Below are 24,265 nucleotides of genomic sequence, written 5' to 3'. Positions count from 1 at the left end.
TGAGTTGACAGAAGTAGGCCTCAGAAGTCGGTAATAACAAACTTCTCCGAGCTAAAGAGGCATGTTCTAACCCATTGCAAGGAAGCTAAAAACCTTGAAAAAAGGTTAGAGGAATGGCAAACTAGAATAAGCAGTGTAGAGAAGAGCTTAAATGACCTGAGGGAGCTGAAAACCACAGTACGAGAACTGCGTGAAGCATACACAAGCTTCAGCAGCCAATTTGATCAAGCAGAAGAAGGGATATTGTGATTGATGATCAAATTAGTGAAATAAAGTGAGAAGAAAAGATTAGAGAAAAAAGAGTGAAAAGAAATGAACAACCCCTCCAAGAAATATGGGACTATGTGAAAAGACCAAATCTACATTTGATTGGTGTACCTAAAAGTGATGGAGAGAATTGAACCAAGTTGGAAAACACTCTTCAGGATATTATCCAGGAGAACTTCCCCAACCTAGCAAGGCAGGCCAACATTCAAATTCAGGAAATACAGAGAACACCACAAAGATATACCTCGAGAAGAGCAACCCCAAGACACATAACTGTTCAGATTCACCAAGGTTGAAATGAAGGAAAAAATGTTAAGGGCAGCCAGAGAGAAAGGTCGGGTTACCCACAAAGAGAAGCCCATCAGACTAACAGTGGATCTCTTGGCAGAAACTCTACAAGCCAGAAGAGAGTGGGGGCCAGTATTCAACATCCTTAAAGAATAGAATTTTCAATCCAGAATTTCATATCCGGCCAAACTAAGCTTCATAAGTGAAGGAGAAATAAAATCCTTTATAGACAAGCAAATGCTGAGAGATTTTGTCACCACCAGGCCTGCCTTACAAGAGCTCCTGAAGGAAGCACTAAACATGGAAAGGAATAACGGGTACCAGCCACTGCAAAAACATGCCAAATTGTAAAGACCATCGAGGCTGTGAAGAAACTGCATCAATTAACGGGCAAAATAACCAGCTAACATCATAATGGCAGGATCAAACTCACACATAACAATATTAAACTTAAAAGTAAACAGGCTAAATGCCCCAATTAAAAGACATGGACTGGCAAATTGGATAAAGAGTCAAGACCCATCAGTGTGCTATATTCAGGAGACCCATCTCACATGCAAAGACACACATAGGCTCAAAATAAAGGGATGGAGTAAGATCTACCAAACAAATGGAAAGTAAAAAAAAGCAGGGGCTGCAATCCTGGTCTCTGATAAAACAAACTTTAAACCAACAGAGATGAAAAGAGACAAAGAAAGCCATTACATAATGGTAAAGGGATCAATTCAACAAGAAGAGCTAACTATCCTAAATATATATGCACCTAATACAGGAGCACCGAGATTCATAAAATAAGTCCTTAGAGACCTACAAAGAGACTTAGACTCCCACACAACAATAATGGGAAACTTTAACACCCCACTGTCAATATTGGACAGATCAATGAGATAGAAAATTAACAAGGATGTCCAGGACTTGAATTCAGCTCTGGACCAAACAGACCTAATAGACATCTACAGAACTCTCCACCTGAAATCAACAGAATATATATTCTTCTCAGCACCACATCATACTTATTCTAAAACTGACCACATAGTTGGAAGTAAAACACTCCTCAGCAAATGTAAAAGAACAGAAATCACAACAAACTGTCTCTCAGACCACAGTGCAATCAAATTAGAACTAAGGATTAAGAAACTCACTCCAAACTGCACAACTACATGGAAACTGAACAACCTGCTCCTGAGTGACTACTGGGTAAATAACAAAATGAAGGCAGAAATGAAGATGTTCTTTGAAATCAATGAGAACAAAGACACAACGTACCAGAATCTCTGGGATACATTTAAAGCAGTGTGTAGAGGGAAATTTATAGCACTAAATGCCCACAAAAGAAAGCAGGAAAGATTTAAATCATCACCCTACCATCACAATGAAAAGAACTAGAGAAAGCAAGAGAAACAAATTCAAAAGCTAGCAGAAGACAAGAAATAACTAAGATCAGAGCAGAACTGAATGAGACAGAGACACAAAAAAATCAATGAATCCAAGAGGTGGCTTTTTTGAAAAGATCAACAAAATAGATAGACAGCTAGCAAGACTAATAAAGAAGAAAAGAGAGAAGAATCAAATAGATGCAATAAAAAATGATAAAGGGGATATCACCACCGATCCCCCAGAAATACAAACTACTATCAGAATACTATAAACACCTCCACACAAATAAACTAGAATATCTAGAAGAAATGGATAAATTCCTGGACACATACACCCTCCCAAGACTAAACCAGGAAAAAGTTGAATCTCTGAATAGACCAATAAAAGGTCCTGAAATTGAGGCATTAATTAATAGCTTACCAACAAAAAAAAGTCTGGGACCAGACGGATTCACAGCCAAATTCTACCAGAGGTACAAAAAAGGCTGGTACCATTCCTTCTGAAATTATTCCAATCAATAGAAAAAGAGGTAATCTTCCCTAACTCATTTTATGAGGTCAGCATCATCCTGATACCAAAGCCTGGCAGGGACACAATATAAAAAGATAATTTTAGGCCAATATGCCTGATGAACATCGACACGAAAATCCTCAGTAAAATACTGGCAAACCGAATCCAGCAGCACGTCAAAAAGCATATCCACCACGATCAAGTTGGCTTCATCCCTGGGATGCAAGTCTGATTCATTATACGCAAATCAATAAATGTAATCCATCACATAAACAGAACCAACAACAAAAACCACATGATTATCTCAATACATGCAGAAAAGGCCTTCAACAAACTTCAACAGCCTTTCATGTTAAAACTCTCAATAAACTAGATATTGATGGAACCTGTCTCAAAATAATAAGAGCTATTTATGACAAACCCACAGCCAATATCCTACTAAATGGGCAAAAACTGGAAGCATTTCCTTTGAAAACTGGCACAAGACAAGGATGACCTCTCTCACCACTCCTATTCAAAATAGTATTGGAAGTTCTGGCCAGGGCAATCAGGCAAGAGAAAGAAATACAAGGTATTCAATCAGGAAAAGAGGAAGTCAAATTGTCTCTATTTGCAGATGACATGATTGTGTATTTAGAAAATCACATCATCTCAGCCCAAAATCTCCTTAAGCTGATAAGCAACTTCGGCAAAGTCTCAGGTTACAAAATCAATGTGCAAAAATCACAAGCATTCCTATACACCAAGAACAGACAAACAGAGAGCCAAATCATGAGTGAACTCCCATTCACAATTACTACAAAGAGAGTAAAATACCTAGGAATTCAGCTTACAGGGGATGTAAAGGACCTCTTCAAGGAGAACTACAAACCACTGCTCAATGAAATAAAAGAGGACACAAACAAATGGAAGAATATTCCATACTCATGGATAGGAAGAATCAGTATCGTGAAAATGGCCATATTGCCCAAGGTAATTTATAGATTCAATACCCTCCCCATCAAGCCACCACTGACTTTGTCCACAGAATTGGAAAAAACTACTTTAAAGTTCATATGGAACCAAAAAGGAGCCCGCATAGCCAAGACAATCCTAAGCAAAAAGAACAAAGTTAGAGGCATCATGCTACCTGACATCAAACTATACTACAAGGCTACAGTAACCAAAACAGCATGGTACTGGTACCAAAACAGAGATATAGACCAATGGAACAGAACAGATGCCTCAGAAATAACACCACACATCTATAACCATCTGAACTTTGACAAACCTGACAAAAACAAGAAATGGGGAAAGGATTCTCTATTTAATAAATGGTGCTGGGAAAACTGGCTAGCCATATGCAGAAAGCTGAAACTGGATCCCTTCCTTACACCTTATACAAAAATTAACTCAAGATGGATTAAAGACTTAAATGTAAGACCTAAAACCATAAAAGCCCTAGAAGAAAACCTAGGCAATACCATTCAGCACATAGGCGTGGGCAAAGACTTCATGACTAAAACACGAAAAGCAATGGCAACAAAAGCCAAAATAGACAAATGGGATCTAATTAAACTCAAGAGCTTCTGCACAGCAAAAAAAAAAAAACTACCAACAGAGTGAGCAGGCAACCTACAGAATGGGAGAAAATTTTTGCAACCTATCCATCTGACAAAGGGTGAATATCCAGAATCTACACAGAACTTAAACAAATTTACAAGAAAAAAACGAAACAACCCCATCAAAAAGTGGGCAAAGGATATGAACAGACACTTCTCAAAAGAAGACATTTATGCAGCCAACAGACATATGGAAAAATGCTCATCATCACTGGTCATCAGAGAAATGCAAATCAAAACCACAATGAGATACCATCTCACACCAGTTAGAATGGCGATCATTAAAATATCAGGAAACAACAGATGCTGGAGAGGATGTGGAGAAATAGGAACGCTTTTACACTGTTGGTGGGAGTGTAAACTAGTTCAACCATTGTGGAAGACAGTGTGGCGATTCCTCAATGATCTAGAACTAGAAATACCATTTGACTTAGCGATCCCATTACTGGGTATATACCCAAATGATTATAAATCATGCTACTATAAAGACACATGCACACATATGTTTACTGTAGCCCTCTTCACAATAGCAAAGACTTGGAATCAACCCAAATGTCCATCAATATTAGACTGGATAAAGAAAATGTGGCACATATACACCATGCAATACTATGCAGCCATAAAAAAGGATGAGTTCATGTCCTTTGCAGGGACATGGATAAAGCTGGAAACCACCATTCTCAGCAAAATATCACAAGGACATAAAACCAAACACTGCATGTTCTCACTCATAAGTGAGAGTTGAACAATGAGAACACAGGGACACAGAGAAGGGAACATCACACACCAGGGGCTGTTGAGAGGTGGGGGGCTGGGGGAGGGATAGCGTTAGGAGAAATACCTAATGTAAATGACAAGTTGATGGGTGCAGCACACCGCCATGGCACATGTATACCTATGTAACAAACCTCCACGTTGTGCATATGTACCCTAGAACTTAAAGTATAATAATAATAATAATAAAGAGATGAAGGTCATTATATAATGATGAAGTGGTTAAATTTATCAAGAGAAAATAACAATTGTAATTATATGTCCACCCAACATCAGAGCACCTAAACATAGAAAGCAAATATTAAGAGTTCTGAAGGGAGAAATAGATAATAACAGTAGGGGACTTCAATACTCTACTTCCAACAATGAAAAGATTATTTAGACAGAAAAACCAGCAAGGAAATATTGAACTTTAGACTAAATGAACCTAACAGACATATGCAGAGCATTACATAGAAGAATACACATTATCAATGGACACAGAACATTCTCCAGGATAGATCATGTTAGGCCCTAAAGAAATCTAATTAGATTGAATTTATATCAATTATCTTTTCCAACCACAATGGTATGGAACAAGAAACCAATAATAGAAAAAAAAAATTGGAAAATTAAAAAATATGTGAAGATTAAACACACTCATGAAAAACCAGTGTGGGTCAAAAAAGAAATCAAAAGGGAAATTTAAAAACTCTTGAGACAAACAAAAATGGACATACAACATACCCAAACTTGCAAGATGTAGCAAAAGCAATTCTAAAAGGGAAGAGCATAGCAGTAAACACCTATGTTAAGAAAAAAAAAAAAAAATCCCAAATAAATAGCCTAACTTTATGCCTCAAACAACTAGAAAAACAAAATAACCCCAAAGTTAGTAGAAAAAAGAAAGGAAGGAAGGAAGGAAGGAAGGAAGGAAGAAAGAAAGAAAGAAAGAAAGAAAGAAAGAAAGAAAGGAAAATCAGAACAAAAATAAATGAAATAGAGATAAGACAAACAATAGAAAAGATCAAAAGTTGGCTTTTTGAAAAGATAAAATTAACAAAACTTTAGGTGGCCTAAGAAAAAAAGAGAGAAGATTCAAATGAAATGAATAAAATCACAGATATAAAAATACAGAAATACAAAAGATTTTAAGAAACTAGCTTTCCGTGGAGCTGTCGCCATGAAGGTCGAGCTGTGCAGTTTTAGCGGGTACAAGATCTACCCCGGACACGGGAGGCGCTACGCCAGGACCGACGGGAAGGTTTTCCAGTTGCTTAATGCGAAATGCGAGTCGGCTTTCCTTTCCAAGAGAAATCCTCGGCAGATAAACTGGACTGTCCTCTACAGAAGGAAGCACAAAAAGGGACAGTCGGAAGAAATTCAAAAGAAAAGAACCCGCCAAGCAGTCAAATTCCAGAGGGCCATTACTGGTGCATCTCTTGCTGATATAATGGCCAAGAGGAATCAGAAACCTGAAGTTAGAAAGGCTCAACGAGAACAAGCTATCAGGGCTGCTAAGGAAGCAAAAAAGGCTAAGTAAGCATCTAAAAAGACTGCAATGGCTGCTGCTAAGGCACCTACAAAGGCAGCACCTAAGCAAAAGATTGTGAAGCCTGTGAAAGTTTCAGCTCCCCGAGTTGGTGGAAAACGCTAAACTGGCAGATTAGATTTTTAAATAAAGATTGGATTATAACTCTAAAAAAAAAAAAAAGAAACCACTATGAACAATTAAACACTAACAAACTGTATAACCTAGAAGGAACAGACAAATGCTAGAAACCTGCAACCTACCAAGACTGAACTATGAAGAAACAGAAAATCTGAATAGACCAAAATGAGAAAGGAAATTAAATCAGTAATCAAAAATCTCCCTACAAAGAGAAACCGAAACCTAGTGGCTTCACTTTTGAATTTTTTCAAACACTTAAAGCATTAATACCAATTCTGCTCAAACTCTTGCAAAAAGTTGAAGAGGAGGGAATACTCCCAAACTAATTTTACAAGGCCAACATTATCCTGATACCAAAGCCAGACAAGGACACCGTGAGAAAGAAAATTACATGGCAATATCCCTGATGAACATAGATGCAAAAACTTCAACAAAATACTAGTAAACCAAATTCAGCAGTGCATTAAAAGGATTATGTACCATGCTTAAGCAGCATTTATCTCTGGGATGCAAGGATAATTTAACATAAGTAAACCAATAAATATGATACGCCACATTAACAGAATAGAGGATAAAAATCATGATCATCTCAACTGATGCAGAAAAAGTATTTGACAAATATCAACATCTTTTTTGATATTAAAAACTCTCAGCTAATTAGGTATAGAAAGAATGTACCTCAACACAATAAAGGTCATATTTGGCAAGCTTACAGTGAACATACAGGTGAAAAGCTGAAAGCTTTTCTTTAAGAACTGGAACAAGACAAGGAAGCCTTCTCTCGCCACTTCTATTCAATATAGTACTGGAGGTTCTCGCCAGAGCAATTAGGAAAGACAAAGAAATAAAAGGCATCCAAATAGAAAAGGAAGAAGTTAAATTGTCTCTGCAGATGACATAATACCATGTACAAAAAAAACCTCAAAGACTTCACCAAAGAACTGTTAGAACTAATAAACAAATACAGTAAAGTTGCAGGATACAAAATTAACCTACAAAAATTAGTAGTATTTCTATACACTAACAATAAAGTATCAGAAAAATAAATTTTAATAAAATCCCATATACAATAGCTACAAAAATAAAATACCTGGGAGTAAATTTAACCAAGGAGGTGAAAGGTGAGTACCCTGAAAAACATAAAACAATGATGAAAGACATTGAAAGAAGACACAAATAAATGGAATTTGGAAAAATTAACATTGTTAAAATGTTCACACTACAAAGTGATCTACAGATTCAATCCAAGTCTTACCAAAATTCCAATGATGTTTTTCACAGAAATGGGGGGAAAATCTTGAAATTTGTATGGAACCAAAAAAGACCTTAAATGGCTAAATCAATGTTGAGAAAGACCAAAGCTGAAAGCATCAAAGTATAATACAATTCAAATTATAATACAATTATTTCAAATTATAATACAAAGACAAAGATATAGTAAACTAAACAATACAGTACTTGCATAAAAACAGACACATCAAAAGAGAGCACAGAGCCTAGAAATAAACCCATAAAGGTATAATCAACTGATCTTTGACAAAGGCACAAAAAATACACAATGAAGAAATGATAGTCTTTTCAATAAATCATGTTGGGAAAACTGGATATCCACATATAAAAGAATGAAATTAACCCTTATCTTACACCATATACAAAAATTAACTGAAAATAAAGACAAATTTAAGACTTGAAACTGTAAAACTACTAGAAGAAAAATGGGGTTGGCTGGGGAAGACGTACCTGACAATGGACTTAGCAATAATTTTTTGGATATGACACCAAAAGGACAGGCAATAAAAGCAAAAATAAACAAGTACAACCAAATCAAATTAAAAAAGTTTCTGCACAGCAAAGGAAACAATCAACGAAAGAAAATGCAACCAAGGGAGAAAATATTTACAAAACATATATCCAAAATATATAAGGAATGTATACAACTCAATACAGAAAAAACAAATAACCTAATTAAAAAACAGGCAAAAGATCTGAATAGACATTTTTCTAAAGAAGATATACAAGTGTCCAACAGGAGTGAAAAGGTCATCAACATCATTAATCCTTAGGGAAATGCAAATTAAAACCACAAAGAGACATCACTTCACACCTGTTAGGAAGGCTGTTATCAAAAAGTCAAAAGATAACAAGTGTGGATGATGAAGTGGAGAAATAAAAAGTCTTGTACACTCTTGGTAGGAAAGTAAATTGGTACAGCCATTACGGAAAACAGTTTGATGGTTCCTCAAAAAATTTAAAATAAATCTACTATATGATCTAGCAACCCCACCTGTTAGTATATATCTAAAGGAATTGAAATCAGTATCTCAAAGACATATTTGCACTTCCATATTCATTGCAGCATTATTCAGAATAGGCAAGAGATGGAATTAACCTAAGTGTCCATAAGTGGATGAATGGATAAAGAAAATGTAATATATATTTATCACGGAAGATTACTCAACCTTAAGAAAAAGGAAATTCTGGTATTCGTGACAACATGAATGAAACTGGAGGACCTTATAGTAGGTGAAATAAGCTAGTAACAGAAAGACAAATACTGTATGATATCTCTTATATGTGGAATCTAAAAACATTGAATTCATAGAAACAGAGTTTCAGTTATAAGTTTTAGAGATCTGATGTACAGCATGGTAACTATAGTTAACGATAATTTATAATGTACTTAAAGTTTGCTAAGAGAGTTTGCTTAATTGTTCTCACCACACACATACACACACACACACAAATAGTAACTATGTAAGGTGATGGATATGTTAATTAGCTTGGTTGTGGTAATCATTTCACAATGTGTAAATATGTCAAACAATCACATTGCAGCATTATGTATATACACGTTTTATTTATTTATTAATTATACCTCAATAAAGCTGGAAAAATATAAAGCATAAACATAAGTAAGAAATCCAGGTCAGAGGGTGCTGATGTTAATCCAGCAATATTGCATATGAATTCCTACGTGTAATGTGTCAGTTTGAGGACTTTCTCCTAGTGTGCCCTAAATTGAGGTTTAGGGAATAAGGGGAGGAAGTTTTCTCTTCTGCTTGGATAAATTTGCTTGTTTCTTTAACAATTTAACAGTTAAACAGTTTATTTTTAAGAAACAACAAATGTTTCAATTTTCAGAGATTTAGAAATAAATTTCTAAGAGGGGGATTGGTACAAAATTCAAATGCAAGATTATTTGATTTCTTTGTTCAGATAATTATATTTTACAACTAAATAACAGAGTCAGGGAAATGCTAACACATACATATACTGGTCTTTTCCTTTACTGGTTTCACATTATTTTTATTTGGGAGGGAAGATCTTTCCTCGTAATTTTCCTTTTAAAAATATTTTGATTTCATTCATTGTTTCTTTCAGGTGACTCTTAGAATCATCTAGTCAAAATGGAATTGTGACTGTAAGTGCACTAAGAAAAGATTCCTTTGGGAAGAATGAACATATTTTGACAAATATGTTCAATATTTTTACATATTTAAAATATTGACTCTTACGCAGGAAAATATGTCTTAATTTATTCAAAACTTTTCTTTTGAACTAATGTAAAGTTTCATAGTTTTACTGAAGTCTTGAATATTCCTGACATACTTATTCCTCAATAGTTTGTGATTTTTATTTCTTTGTGAATAGAATTGCTTCCCCTGGTTATTCTGGCACATCGAAAGCTAACAGTCTTTGTATATTTATTTTTATTCAGCTGGCTTTTAGAATTCCTATTTTTTCTAATGATTTTAGGTTGATTTTCTTGCTTTCTGTACAAAATGCTGTCATGTTGAGTGGTTGAAAACCTTGTAAGAAATATTATACTAATCTGTTACGGGGGGAAAAGATAGATTCTACTAAGAAACATTTAGAACAAGAGGTCAGTATGTAAACTCTAAGTGTGACTTCCATAGAGCAGTTGTTCTTAGGTTTGACTTGCATTGGAATCACCTGCAGAGCTTTAGAAAACACTGATGCCTAGCCGCCTCCCTCAGATACTCTAATTTCTGTGCATCAGGACATTAAAACTTCTTTCTTTTTATCTCACTTTTTTTTTTTTTTGACAAGGCCTTTCTGTGTCACACAGGCTGAGTGCAGTGGCACGATCATAGCTCACTGCAGCCTTGATTACCTGGGCTTCAGTGATCCTCCTGGAACTCAGTTTGGATCATGTAAAATTTGAGATACCTATCAAAGTCTAACAAGAAAGGTTAAGTAGGCAGGTTAATATGGTCCAAGTTTAGAAGAAAAGTCTGAGCTGAAGAAATAAATTAGTGATACTTAAAACCGTGTGGCTAGAAGAGCTCACCAAAGCAGTACATGCAGATATAAAAATAGAGATGTTTAAGGGATGAACTCCGGGGCTAACCAGAGCTATGAGACAGAATACAAGCCAAGGGAAGAAAAATATTTACAGCTGAAAGGAGTGATCGACTGTATCAAATTCTGCTGCTAAGTCAAGTAAGATGAGGACAGAGAACTGACCATTGGATTTGGCAAACTTTAGGTTGGGTTTTTTACTGTGGAATCATCTCACTAACTGGCTAGACTTCCTTTCCTGGTTTTCCATCTTGTCCCCCGTCTACTTTGCTTCTCAGTATATTATGAAGATGTTATGAGGAAAAGAGACAGTGTTCTTATGCTTAAGGATCAGAAGACCCATATACAATTTCCTAAGTCTAGGAATGTTACTCCTTTTTCCTGTGCCTTCTCTCCAAAAAAATCTTTCTTCGCTCATTTTGTTTGACTTAGTTTATGACTAAGGGTTGTTGATTTATCAAATCAGCTTTTTAAAAGTTTATACTAGTAACTACTTTAGAATAAAGGGACTGTCATATAACAGAAATTGAAGTAGAATTTAAAACTCATTTTATTGCATTTTCTTAGAGAATCATCAAACACTAGATGAGCAAGTGTTGAGGTAAAGAGTGTATTACCCACTGTCAGAGAAGACTTTTGGAGGAGTTTAGAAATTTGCTACACTTCATGGTTATCAATTCCAGTTTCCCCTTAGTTCGCACTTACCATGATATCTCCTCACATGATATATGTTGAAATTAGGCCCAAAAATAGCTCTGATTTCCTGTTCAATTTTAGAATCTACAATGCTGTCTTTTATTTATTTATCTATTTACTTATTTATCTTTTTTAGAGACAGTGTTGTTATAATTGCCCCAGCTGATCTTGAACTCCTGGCCTCAAGCAATCCTCTTGCCTCAGCTCCCAAGTAGCTTGTATTACAGGAGTGAGCCACTGCACCTAGGTCTACAATGTTATCATTTTATGTTCTCTCATCTGAACAGTCTATAATTTTAAAGATCCAAATTCCACTACAATATTTGTTTGTGATGCTTGCCATCTCTTTACCTGCTATAAAAATTAAATTTTAAAATAGAGGCTAGTAGATTAATTTTTAAAACAAGATTTACACTAGTTTCTTTCATGGTACTAAGTTATCATTTCTGAGCATTCTAAATGAGGTATATTCCTCTTTGAATAATACTGCATTCATTTATTTGCCAAGTATGTATTTATTAGCTACTATGTGCCCGGTACAATGAAAATGTTAAAGAAGGCAGTTCTTACTCTCAGTCAGTGGAGGGGATGAATAGATGATCAAAAGAAGGTGATGCTTAGCTTCTAGGAGGGGACCAAGAGTATGCCTTAGACGATATAAAGTCTTGAGCTGAGACTTGAAGGATAAGAAGGAGTTTTCGAGATAATGTATAAGGGGAGAGGCATTCCAGGCAGAGAAAATACACATAGATCTGAGGGAAAATGGCATATCTGGGGGGAATGCTGATCATTTACTCTTGCTGGTCACAGAACGCATTGAGGAATCTACAGACAATGAGCAGGAGCTTTAGGTAAGAGTTAGAATATGTAGGATATATGTAGATACTGAACTATATACTGGAGTAAAGAATTTGGGGCTTTATTTTATTTCTTCCTCCAGGATGGTGGCAATGAGAAAAGGCTTTCTCTTTGGGGTGCACTAGGGTAGTGGTGTTATTCGTCAGAATCTCTAAAGGCCATCTGTGGAGTCTTAACATTCTGAAGCACTCACTCCCTTTGGATATTGTAATGCAACCCCCCCTCTCCATCTCCCATTGTCACACATCCTTCCTTCCACAGGGACATTACCTTCACTTACTGTGGGTTGAACCTGTCCCTCAAAGTGTTCTGGGCCTGAGAACCATTGCAGGAGACAAGAAGAAGCCACAGGAGCATTTTAGGTAGGAAAAGATCGTGATCAGTTTGAGCAATTTCTCCTCCCTTTCCTTGTTTTGCAGATATTTTACCATTACAACATAGATGGAGATTTTCATCTATTAATAAAAGATGTTCTCTATTCACAAATGGAAATGGAGCAACAGTACACAATTTCTGCCCCAGAATTCATGGCTGGTGCAGGTAAAAAGCTCTTTACAGATTGCTAGTCAATCCATTTGCTTTACCTAAAAAGTTCATTTATATAGTTTTAAATGGTTTGCAGAAGTCTTTTGAAAAGTACTCTTGACGTTTCATGTCTTTTCCTCAAAACTTGACAGTCTTGGGAGTGACAAAAAGGGAGAAAATATACAAACATAGGTGATATATTCATAGCTGGACTTAAACAATGATAAAAGAAAATTTTCATGTTACAACCTACTTCCAGTAGAATTTTACAATCCTACTATCTAGTAGGAATCATTTCCTCTGAGTGGTGTTCTCACTCTGAGCAAATCATTTCTTAAGTAGCAAATTCTCCTCACAATTTGATGTATATCAGTTTAACCGAAAGACTTTTCAGAAACCTAATATGTAGCAAAGCTCACAAGGTCTTTAGAACATGACACATCAAAAAAGATGAAGGTAGAAATAACAAAAATGTGCCCTTAGGACTTAAGTTGGATGGGATCCCCTTTCTCTGGCATGGAGTCTAGGTATCTGGAGAGTACCTTTTTTTTTTTTTAAGTGCTCACTTGAATGATCATGTTTTGTTTTCACTCCCACACTCTAACAATGCCCAAGAAGGGCAAATAGTAAAATGATGCTGTTATTTGATAAATTAATTATTGATGATAGACTCGTTTTGAATTCAAAGTGTTAGGAATTTAGTGGAGTTTCTCCTTAGTGGCTTACAGATCTCCCATACCCTTCTACTATCTAGTAAGTATCATGTCCTCTGAACGGTGTTCATGCCCTGAGCAACATTCATGCTCTCAGAGAAACACCTCCTCCTCCGCAAAGAGCTGAAGGAGGTTGGTGGGACACAGATACCACCTGAATTATCGGTAAATACAAGCCATTTTTAAGTGGAAGACAGTTCCGCTGCAACAAGCTGAAGAAAGCCAGCACCATCTAGTGGAAGGAGAGTCACACAGGAATGGACGCCTGTTGGTTTGGTTTCCTGTTCTGTATTTTGAACTCTTTGCTGAGACTTAGGTGTGCATTGTTAATATTGGTCTCTTTTCATAATAGACTTAACCGAATGGTCTCTGACCAAGCTTCAACACTGCGTTTTTTTAGTGGTTTGCGGTATAATAATTATAATGATGGCAATGTTTATTTAGATTTTGTTATACCTAAGCATTTCTCTAAGCCCTTATCTCAGGGCTTCCAGGTACAGTTGTGCAGGTTGTATACTGCACAAGGTTGCTTGGGTGAGGTTATGGGGAGACTGGAATCCATCTTAATCTCCACTCACCCACATGGGTGCCCTAGAGAAGGGTTGCATTCACTTGGAGAGATGATCAAAATTTTCCAAACTGCACAAAGGTGCCATATGATGCAGTTCTGGTTTTCATATGCATTATCTCATTTAACCTCATGGCATTCTTGCAAAGTAGGTGTCATATTATTGTGACCATTTTTCAAGGAAGAAGTAAGGCTTAGGGGGTTAGTAAAATTGCCTAAGGCCACATAACTACCCTGAGCAGTTTTTGGTCAAGTGGCTCACAGCAGAGGCAAGCTCAAAGCCTCTCCCGTGCCTAGCAAGTTTGATTGTGATGACTGCTTCACTCACTGACTCAAGCAACTCAAACCAAAAACTTAACAAGCAAAGCCAAAAATTTAAAAAGCAGTGCAACAGAGAATGGCCTGCCATGCACCAGAGGACTTCATCTGCCACCTTAGCATAACTCCTGTTTGCTCTCTGAACAGGCAAGACACATCCTTTCGCTGGGTTCTTGTTCATCTTGTCCTTTCAAATGCCCTTTCTTGCCACTCCCCCATTTCCTTCAGTAGAAATCCTTCTGCTCCTTTAAGACCCAATTTAGACCATCCTTCTCCATCTCCATGAATTTTTCTAATCCCGCCAATCTCTTTTCCTCCTTTATTTCCCTATCATATTTATTTTGTTTGCCTTACATAGTAATTATTTATGTACCTTTGTTACATCAGGATTTATTGTAACTTTTTTAAGGACAGGAGGTGTAACAGGCTTTGGACAATGTGGCCATTCAATAAATGAGAATTAAATTGAAAACCTAGGGACCTAAACAATGGCAAGAGAAACCTGCAGTTTTATTATATGCTTTATGTTCTCACTTAAACTAAATGTCTAAATAGGAATTTCATAATATTGAATAATGACAAGCTGGGAGTCTTAAGCCAAATCCACAATGCATTCTATAGCATAATAGATTTGTTTCTAATAAAGACCTAGTGAATAATTGAATTAGTGTGATTTGCCATAATTAACTCAACTCCCAGGAGCAGAAGGAGTTATAGATTTGCAAATCCCAAGGTACCAGGCATGTTGCAAACTTGTTCTAAGTTAAGTTTTAACTTTCATTTTGACTGCAATTATCTATTAAGCCCTCAGGCTACAGTGGGGCAGATAATAGAGAGAAAGGAAATCAGAACAACTCTTCATGGTATTTTTGAGACTATTTATAGAGAGTTTACTTTGCATGGAAGTGAACTGGTAATACAAAAGAATTCATAGAACAAACATATAACTATTGTAACCTCTACAGTGAGTACATAGCAAAACAAATTTAACAATAGTTATTCACTGAAAATGTAAATCTAAGATCCTTATTTTTAACTATAACTAAGAAAGTATTTTTATCTAAAATTTTCCCAATTACACTTATAAAGAAAATGTAGTATATCTACACCATGGAATACTACACAGCCATAAAAAGAATGAAATCATGTCCTTTTCAGCCACATGGATACAGCTGGAGGCCATTATCCTAAGTGAATTAATACAGAAACATAAAATCAAATACTGCATATTTGTAGGAGTTAAACAATGATATATGTGGACATAAAGATGGATACAATAGACACTGAGGACACCAAAAGGGAGGAAGGAGGGAGCGAGAGGGGCAAAGGTTGAAAAACCACCTATTAGTACTACAATCACTATTTGGCTGATGGGTTCAATAGAAGCCCAAGCCCAAGCATTATACAATATCCATGTAACAAACCTGCATATGTACCACCTGAATCTAAAATAAAATAAAATAAAATAAAATAAAATAAAATAAAATACCTTGCATATAAATTACATTGTCATAGGTTTATGTTAATGAAGACAAACAGAACTAGTTATTTCAAACAGATTGACAAAAATAGGGGAAATAAGACTTTATAAAATAGTTTAAAGATAGCAATGATTCAGTAGCCTGAATCTATAAGAGGAAGGTAGACTTTAGCACATAAAATTCTAACCATGCATTCAATGTCTCCCTGAGAAAGAAAAGACTAAGCTATTGAATGAAATTGCTGTGGTAAACAGCAATCTCTCTCATTAGCTCCGATATTAAAAGAGTATATACAAAAATTGGCAAAGGTCTCCATAATAAGGAAAAATATCAGTCTGGTGATAATAGTTAGAAAAGCAAATGCCTGAAATTAACTGAGCTTGCACAAATAAATAAGTGAATGAATAAAAAAGCAAGTACTAAAAGTATAGAGGAAACAAAGGTCCAGAAAAATAAGCAGAAGGAGGAAAGAGGGGTATGTTCACAGTCTAGACAAATGGCAAACATTAAAATGACAGATGTTTAGGCCAAGGCAAATTACTTCCTAGAGGCTAAAAAACAGAGTTCTAATCACAGGAATACTGCTGGTAATTTTTGAGCAACATAGAGAATGAAAGAGGGACCAAGAGGCTTTAGATAAATTTTGTCATTTTTTTTCCAACTGATACAAAATATCAGCAGGTAGTTTGTGAATAGTGAAAACAGTAATAGATGATCTAGTATGGGTTACGAATAACTTTTATAATTTGAAATTTATTTTACTATTCATTTGTCCTTTTATTCATTCAACATTTAAGTTGAACAATGAGAACACATGGACACAGGGAGGGGAACTTCACACACTGGGGCCTGTCATGGGGTGGGGGGCTAGGGGAGGGATAACATTAGGAGAAATACTTAATGTAGGTGATGGGTTGATGGGTGCAGCAAATCACCATAGCACGTGTATACCTATGTAACAAAACTGCACGTTCTGCACACGTATCCCGGAACTTAAAGTATAATTTTTAAAAAAGTAATTTCTACATGCAAAGACTACGCTTGGTATTTTTTCAAAAGGAACACTCATAAACAAAGAACATGATGTCTAGAATGTCTTTGATAGAAACTGTCCTTGCAACCCTGGGGATAAGATGAAGAAACATGAGCTGGATGGAGAACAGTTAGTTACTGGATTTAAAACTGTTTGCATAACCATATCCAAAGAAAATCTAATAACGGATTGATGTCAATTTGACTCTCTATTGTTCAACATGTTTGCTATGTTTATTACCATTTTTGATCAATTTCTAAGAGGACCACATTTTGGAGTTTTCAAAACCTGAGAAGAAGAGAATTCTGGCAGAAAGAATTTAATTTGACTTACAACGTTAAATAAGGTATGACAAAATGAAATTAATTAAAGTCGATCTGAATAAAAACTGAAGCTATAATAAAAGCAAATGTCATTGTGATGTGTTCAATTATCTTAAGTGAATGAAAAATGTGATTGTTATATTCTAACAGCTGTTAAAGGAAGGGAAACTGGGCCAGTTACAGAAGCATTTTATGTAAAACATAGTGCTTGTTCAAGACAAGTGACAGTTCTTCTCAGTATCGAATAAGAATGAATAACATTCACCAAAATAACACATAGCACAATTATTATTTTTGTAATAAAATGCAAAATCATGGCCATATCCTGCAATAATGGGAAAAACTCAACAATGGAAGATATAAATGATATAGTAAACCTTTACATCTAAGTTCAAAACGTCAGTCATGTAGGTACATAAATAATATGAAAAAGACAGAGACTTCAGTTTATTAAGTAGGAGGTGGTTATGTAAAAGCTATTTTTATAACTACAAATGTTGTCTTACATGATATCAATAAGAGAATCATTTCCATATTAAAATAGATAACAGGAAGTCTTCTTGTTTGACCATGGCTGCAAAAGTTGACATCTTTCTCTTTTTCCTCCTGAAAATTTGTGCATAAGCAACACGGAGAATGACAAGAAGAATAAAGTAATAGAAAACATAAATTCCATTTTCACAAAACTGGAATAATGTAACCAGCAGACCCTGCAAGAAATGCAAGGACTAGTAAAAGTACAGAGTGGTGAGAAAACCTAGTGGCAGCAGATCTTAGACATGCCACAAAAATATACTTTCTAAAGGTGAAGAACTCATCTTCACAGTGAAGTGTGTAGTAAAAGCTGTTTTCTTTTACTGCAGCATTCCGTGCAGGAACTAAAGAGAGCAAGGTGGTGGTACAAGTCTTCTTGGATCTAATTCGACTCAGAGAAGCTGAGGATGTGGAGCTACACAGAGAATCCCATAGATGAGTGACAGCTATGGGAAGCAGTCCCTTTGTTATCACTTAGACATAGTTGGTCAAGGAAAATCCAACTTATTTTAAAGTGAGAAATAAACATGAAATTCCTATGGCACAAATATAAAAACACTATGAAAAATATAGAAAAAAGCAAAACTTTTCAACGTATGAATCACACACACATGGAAAATGTTGCCATTGAACAGATGAAAATTATGATCGTATATTTTACCATTAATTAAAACAAGAACAACAAAAAACACAACTTCATATATTAAAAAAGAGTAAAAAGTACAAATGCAAAAACTCAATAAAGAGATGCAAATAAAATAGAGGAAGATCAAATTAAAGCTGCAAACTCAGAAAAGAAGAAAATAAACTAGTCACAAAAGTGAAAATCAAATTTGAAGGATTACAGGACCATAAAAAATAAAGAAGATGAAAATAAGAAAATAAAATAAAATAAAATTGAAATAAAGAAAGTCTTAAGGATAATAAAGCATATTCCTATATATCTATATATTTATATGTATATTTACATATAAAACAGTCAAGTAAAATCCAACAAATTTATAGTTGGACACCCTAAGGAATGAAGCTGAAGAAAACAGAAGCCAACAAGAATTGAAAGTCATAAATCAAGAAAATTTTCCTGAAATAAAAGAAGGTTTAAATCTAAATACTTACAGGACACACTATGCATGCCAGGAAAAAGTAACCAAAAATTTGATATGGAAGACATAGTCTAGGAGTGTCAGTGGATTTCAAAAAAAAAAAAAAAAGAAAACTTCATGCTGCCAGGTTAAAAAAATCAAATAATTCATAAAGGGAAAAACAATCTAACAAAATATTTCTCCAAAGCATCACTTACAAGATAATTAAGTAAAGAAAATATAAGCAAACAATTTTATATCTAGCCAAGCTGTCCTTCAAAGATAAAGGTTACAAACATATTGTTAAAACCAAACAATAATGGCTTGGGTAACTATGACAAATGGAGTAGTAGGGAACATTGAAAATATTTCACTGTAGAAATAATAATAAAAGAAATGTAGGGAGTTAAGATTACTGAACAGAATGTTGATGTTATATGCCCTCACAATACAGAAGTGATACAATTAAAGTTGTTTTCTTTAATTGTGTATGATTTAATTGTGTATGATTGCCTCGTGGAATATCTGAGATTGAAAGGAGATATATTGTATCTGACATACCAAAATAATAGAAGTATGAACATGTTTAACATATGAAAGCAAGCACTAAGAAAGGCAGTGTTTTACTAGAATCAATGGAAGAGGATATGCAAAGGATGAGAGAGAAAGAAGGAACATGATAGTTTCATTGTTTTTTCCTAGTAGGGAACTAACAGGTGTTGTCTAGAAAAAATGGAAAACCAAGAGTTATGTAATATAAATATAATGTTAATCCTTAAATTAAAAATACAAACCTTCTTAAATATCTGAAAAATTATCCAAAAATTGAAACAGACTGCCTAGGCAAAGATATTTTAAAAAACTACCAAAAAAAAAAAAAAGGAAACATACCTGTCATATTAAATGCAAGTAAGCCTAGCTCATTGCTTAGGGAAAAGGATCAATGTAACTTATTCATGGTGGAGTCTTACATCTGTCTCCATATTTTTCTCCCCTATGTGTCTTAAATACAGCCCAAGGGAGCTGAGAGTTAAACAAGTATAATGTAGATCCAGTAAAGTCTTCAAGACTGAAATAGAAAAAATAAAAAGAGTACTTTGGAGGAAAACAATCATGGAACTACTTAAAGATGTGTAAGCTGCCTGTTACTGGATAAGAAAATAATCCACTCTTCAAGAAAAAAAATATTGCTTGATGTAAGATCTTTTGAACAAAGTACAGTGGGTTAAGGAATTAGCTGTAAGACTGCCACAGACATGGAGAAATGGAATTGGCAAGTAGAATGAGGTTCAACGTTAGAGGGCCTCAAACTTGGGAATGTAGATATGATGCTACTGGCAATAGGAAATGGCTGAAGGATATTGAGTACTGGAGTGCTAACATGTAAACAGTGTTTTTAACTAGTGGTTCTTAAAGTGTGGTTCACAACCCACTATCATTATTATCACCTGAGAACTTGTTAGAAATTCATATTCAGGTCCTATCCCTGACTTACTGTATCACAAACTGGGGGCCTGGGGATAGGATCAGAGAGGCTTTAGCTGGAGCCAGCAATCTGTGTTTTAACAAGTCCTCAGGTGATTCCGACATATACTAAAATTTGAGAGCCACTGTCTTAAAAGATTGTCCTGGGCTAAACAGATGCTTAGAAGGCTGTTGCATAGTACAGGAGTGAAGTGTTGAGAAACTGGAAGTGGGTAGAAGTGTTGCAACAGTGAATCAGAAAAAAAAAAAAAAAAAGGAGAAAAAAAAAGGAGATGGAACCTGGTGATCAATTTTATATAAAAAAAGAAGAGATGTCAAAAACGATTCCAAAAAACATTTTGGCAAAGAATGTGGCACTCCAAAGGGGATATTTAACAGGCTAACAATCACGTGGAAATAGACTGCTATCACTTTTAACAGAAGCATAGCAAATTCAATGAGTAACATGTATTTCTTTGGTCTATCATATTACTAGGTATTTATAAAAGCGACCTAATGAAATTCAGTCAAAATAATAATGTAAATTTGTAATTTTTGTCCCCTGCCTTGACCCAAGCACAAGACAATGGTAGTTTTTTTTAATTAATAAGACCCAATCATGCTAAAAATAATATAAACATTTCTGTAGAACAGAAATAAAACTGGAACATACGTTTAAATGATTGAAGCTACAAAGCTGTTGGTCTTTAGACTTAGATCTAAAGTAGTCTAGAAATTTGAGACTTTCTGGATAATGGGAACCAAATTTACTCCACTCCTGGAAGGATACAGAAGCCAGGCCTACCTCATGAAATTTAAGACTGGAATCAGACTCCCTCCTCAAGAAAGGAGGCTAAGAAAAACTATGTTGATTGCTAGGGTCACAGCTCTTATAAACTGGAGTGTTTGGGATGGCAGGGGGAGGGAGGCTAGAGGGAGGAGGTTTAGAGAAAGCCCTCACAGATCAGGACACCAGCCAAGCTGCTTCTTTGCTTGAGGACTAGAACCGTGGTATCTTCAGAGGCCCCAAGACAAGAAATAAATACATAAATAAATAAGACTTAGTTATAGACTGGGAGCTCTAGGCAAAATGCACAGACAAATGAGGGTCAGGTGATGGGAAGAAAGAAGGTTCCACTTACGATGAGCATTTAAACTAAATTTCCAAACCCTAAGATGATTTAAAAAAAAAAAAAAAAAAGCAAATCCAGAGGGAAAGGAGAGGTTATGGGGGGGGGGGGCGGGGAAAGCTTGGTGATAAAATAAGTGAATTATATTAGAAAATAAAATTAACTAACTCTTGCCTGTGGGGAGAAAAATCTCTATTTTTACATAAATGATGGAATTAAAATCATAGACAATAATAGAAAAGAACATGGAAGAGGTGATTTCAGGGAGTACTTTTAGAGCATACTAAATCTTTGCATTTTTTCAGTAAGAAGCTAAAAATTTACTGATTACATTTAGATGTTGTTAAAAACACATAGCTGATCATTTGTTAAAATTTGATAGGTCACCATTAGAAAATGAAAAGTAAATCATTTTTAAACCAGCAGGGACAAAAAAAAGACAAAAAAGAGAAAAAAGAAAAATGTCAACAATTAATTAAATAGCATAAAATAAGGGTATAGAAAGCAAAGAGAAGCATAATAAATTTAAAAGATGGAAAATATAAATACCTCAGTTATAATAAATGTAACAAATGTATAAAACTCATCTAATTAAAAATATATACTACTTAAAGTACACACATTTAAAATAACATGTTGCAGAAAATTGAAAAAAAAGAGATAGAGTGAATATATTAAGAAAATGTTAAACAAAAACAAAAAACCGTGGGGTAATAATATCAGACATACCAGGAGTTAAAAGAAAAAGCATTAATAAGGAAAGGAAAGAAAAATTATAACAATATAAGGAACAACCACCAAGAAGATACATCAATCTTTACGATTGGTAAACTTATATGAACCTGAAAAGAGCATAGAATATATAAAGCAAAACCTGGCAGAATTATAAGGAAAAATAGTATCCAGGCTACATAAAGAAATTCTACAGGCTGGGCGTGGTGGCTCGTGCCTGTAATCCCAGCACTTTCGGAGGCTGAGGCGGGCGGATCACGAGGTCAAGAGATCGAGACCATCCTGGCCAACATGGTGAAACCTGTCTCTACTAAAAATACAAAAATTAAGCAGGCATGGTGGCGCGTGCCTACAGTCCCAGCTATGCAGGAGGCTGAGGCAAGAGAATCGCTTGAACCCCGGAGGCAGAAGTTGCAGTGAGGCAAGATCACGTCACTGCACTCTAGCCTAGTGACAGAGTGAGACTCTGTCTCCAAAAAAAAAAAAAAAAAAAGAAATTCTACAATCACTGTAAAACAAGACAACTGGTCTGGCACACTGGCTCACACCTGTAAACCCAGTGCTTTGGGAAACCAAGGCAGGAGGATTGCTTGAGCCCAGGAATTTGAGACTAGCCTGGGCAAGATCCCTACAAAAGATGTAGTGAGACCTCCATCTCTATAAAAACATTAAAAAAACTAGCTGGGCATGATGGTGCATGCCTGTGGTGTGGTCCCAGCTACTCAGGAGGCTGAAACCTCGGGCCCAGGAGGTCAAGGCTACAGTGAGTCATGATCATGCCACCGCACTCCAGCTTGGGCCACAGAGCAAGATGCTGTCTCAGGAGAAAAGAGAGAGAGAGAGAGAGAGAGAGAGACAAACAACATGAAAGAAAAATAAAGGATATAAACAGAAACAATTCATAGAAGAGAAATCTTAACGGCCAATAAACATGAATAAATGTTCAACCTCTCTAGAAATCAAGGACACTCAAATTAAAACAAAAAGATAAATTTCACAGCTATTAGTTTAATATTTTTCTGATGCTGAATGTTAAGATGAGGATCTCTCAGATACTGGGTATGAAAACTGGAACAATCAATTAGAAAACTATTTGGCTCTATCTATAAAATATGAAGAAACATTTACTCTACAAACAGTAATTCTACACTTGGGTATTATTGCTTGAATAGCTCTTGTACACAAGCAGAAGGAAGCGTGTGGCATAACTTGCAATTGAGATTAATTGGAAATAATGCAATTTACCACTTAAAGAGAAATAAGTATGTAAAATGTGCTATAGTCATATAATATCATACTATGCAGAAATTAAAAGCAATAAATTGTTATCTAAGTATCAGTATTATTGCTCTTAAAAACAAATGTTAACTGAAAAGGGGATATTCCAGAATTTGTATTTAATTACTTACATTTTAACAAATTCAGAAAACCACCGTACACAAAAAGTATAAGGATTCTAACTGTATATACATACAAAAAAAAAACAGACTATGTATATCAAAGACTCAATGGTTGCCTGCAAGAAGGAAAGGTAAACTATAGTACTTCAACTTTATTCATAATAATTTTTTTTTAATTTAAAGCAAATGTGCAAAATGCTAACATTAATTCTGGATAGTGGGCACATAGTGTTTACCATGTACTTTTTTGTGTAATAAGGACTCTTAACATAAGATTTACCCTTTTCCCAAATGTTTTAATTGCACAATACCATGCTAACTGTAGGAACTATGTTGTACAGCAGATCTCTAGTACTTACTAACCTCGCATAACTGAAACTTTATATCCAATAACCATCTTTCCCCATTCTCTCTCCCTGAGGCCCCAGACAACTACTATCTACTGTCTGTTTCTATGAGTTAGGCAATTTTAGATCTCATATAAGTGAAATTAGCAGTGTTTGTCCTTCTGTGACTATCTGATTTCACTTAGCATAATGTCCTCCAGGTTTTCCCATATTGTTGCACATGCCAGTATTTCCAACATTTTTAAGCCACAATAATATTCTCTTGTATGT

At 35.3% G+C, this 24,265-nt stretch overlaps 1 protein-coding gene and 1 pseudogene across 2 annotated transcripts in view; both read left to right on the top strand.

Moving 5' to 3' along the window:
• The window catches only part of NDUFA5 (NADH:ubiquinone oxidoreductase subunit A5), an 85,839-nt gene that overhangs the window by 30,165 nt on the left and 31,409 nt on the right, over positions 1–24,265 (top strand). For both annotated transcript variants that reach the window (XM_063708028.1, XM_031012625.3), the window contains one exon: positions 12,765–12,885. In XM_063708028.1, coding sequence (XP_063564098.1) covers positions 12,765–12,885 — 121 coding nt within the window. The remainder of the gene's footprint in view (positions 1–12,764; positions 12,886–24,265) is intronic.
• Positions 5,965–6,514, top strand: LOC115935277 (large ribosomal subunit protein eL24-like; annotated as a pseudogene).

Source organism: Gorilla gorilla, chromosome 6 (genome assembly GCF_029281585.2).
Source record: "Gorilla gorilla gorilla isolate KB3781 chromosome 6, NHGRI_mGorGor1-v2.1_pri, whole genome shotgun sequence".
In the NCBI taxonomy this organism is placed as follows: Eukaryota; Metazoa; Chordata; class Mammalia; order Primates; family Hominidae; genus Gorilla; species Gorilla gorilla.
The sequence above is the reverse complement of the archived record's forward strand: the minus strand, read 5'-3'. Positions and strand labels throughout refer to the sequence as shown.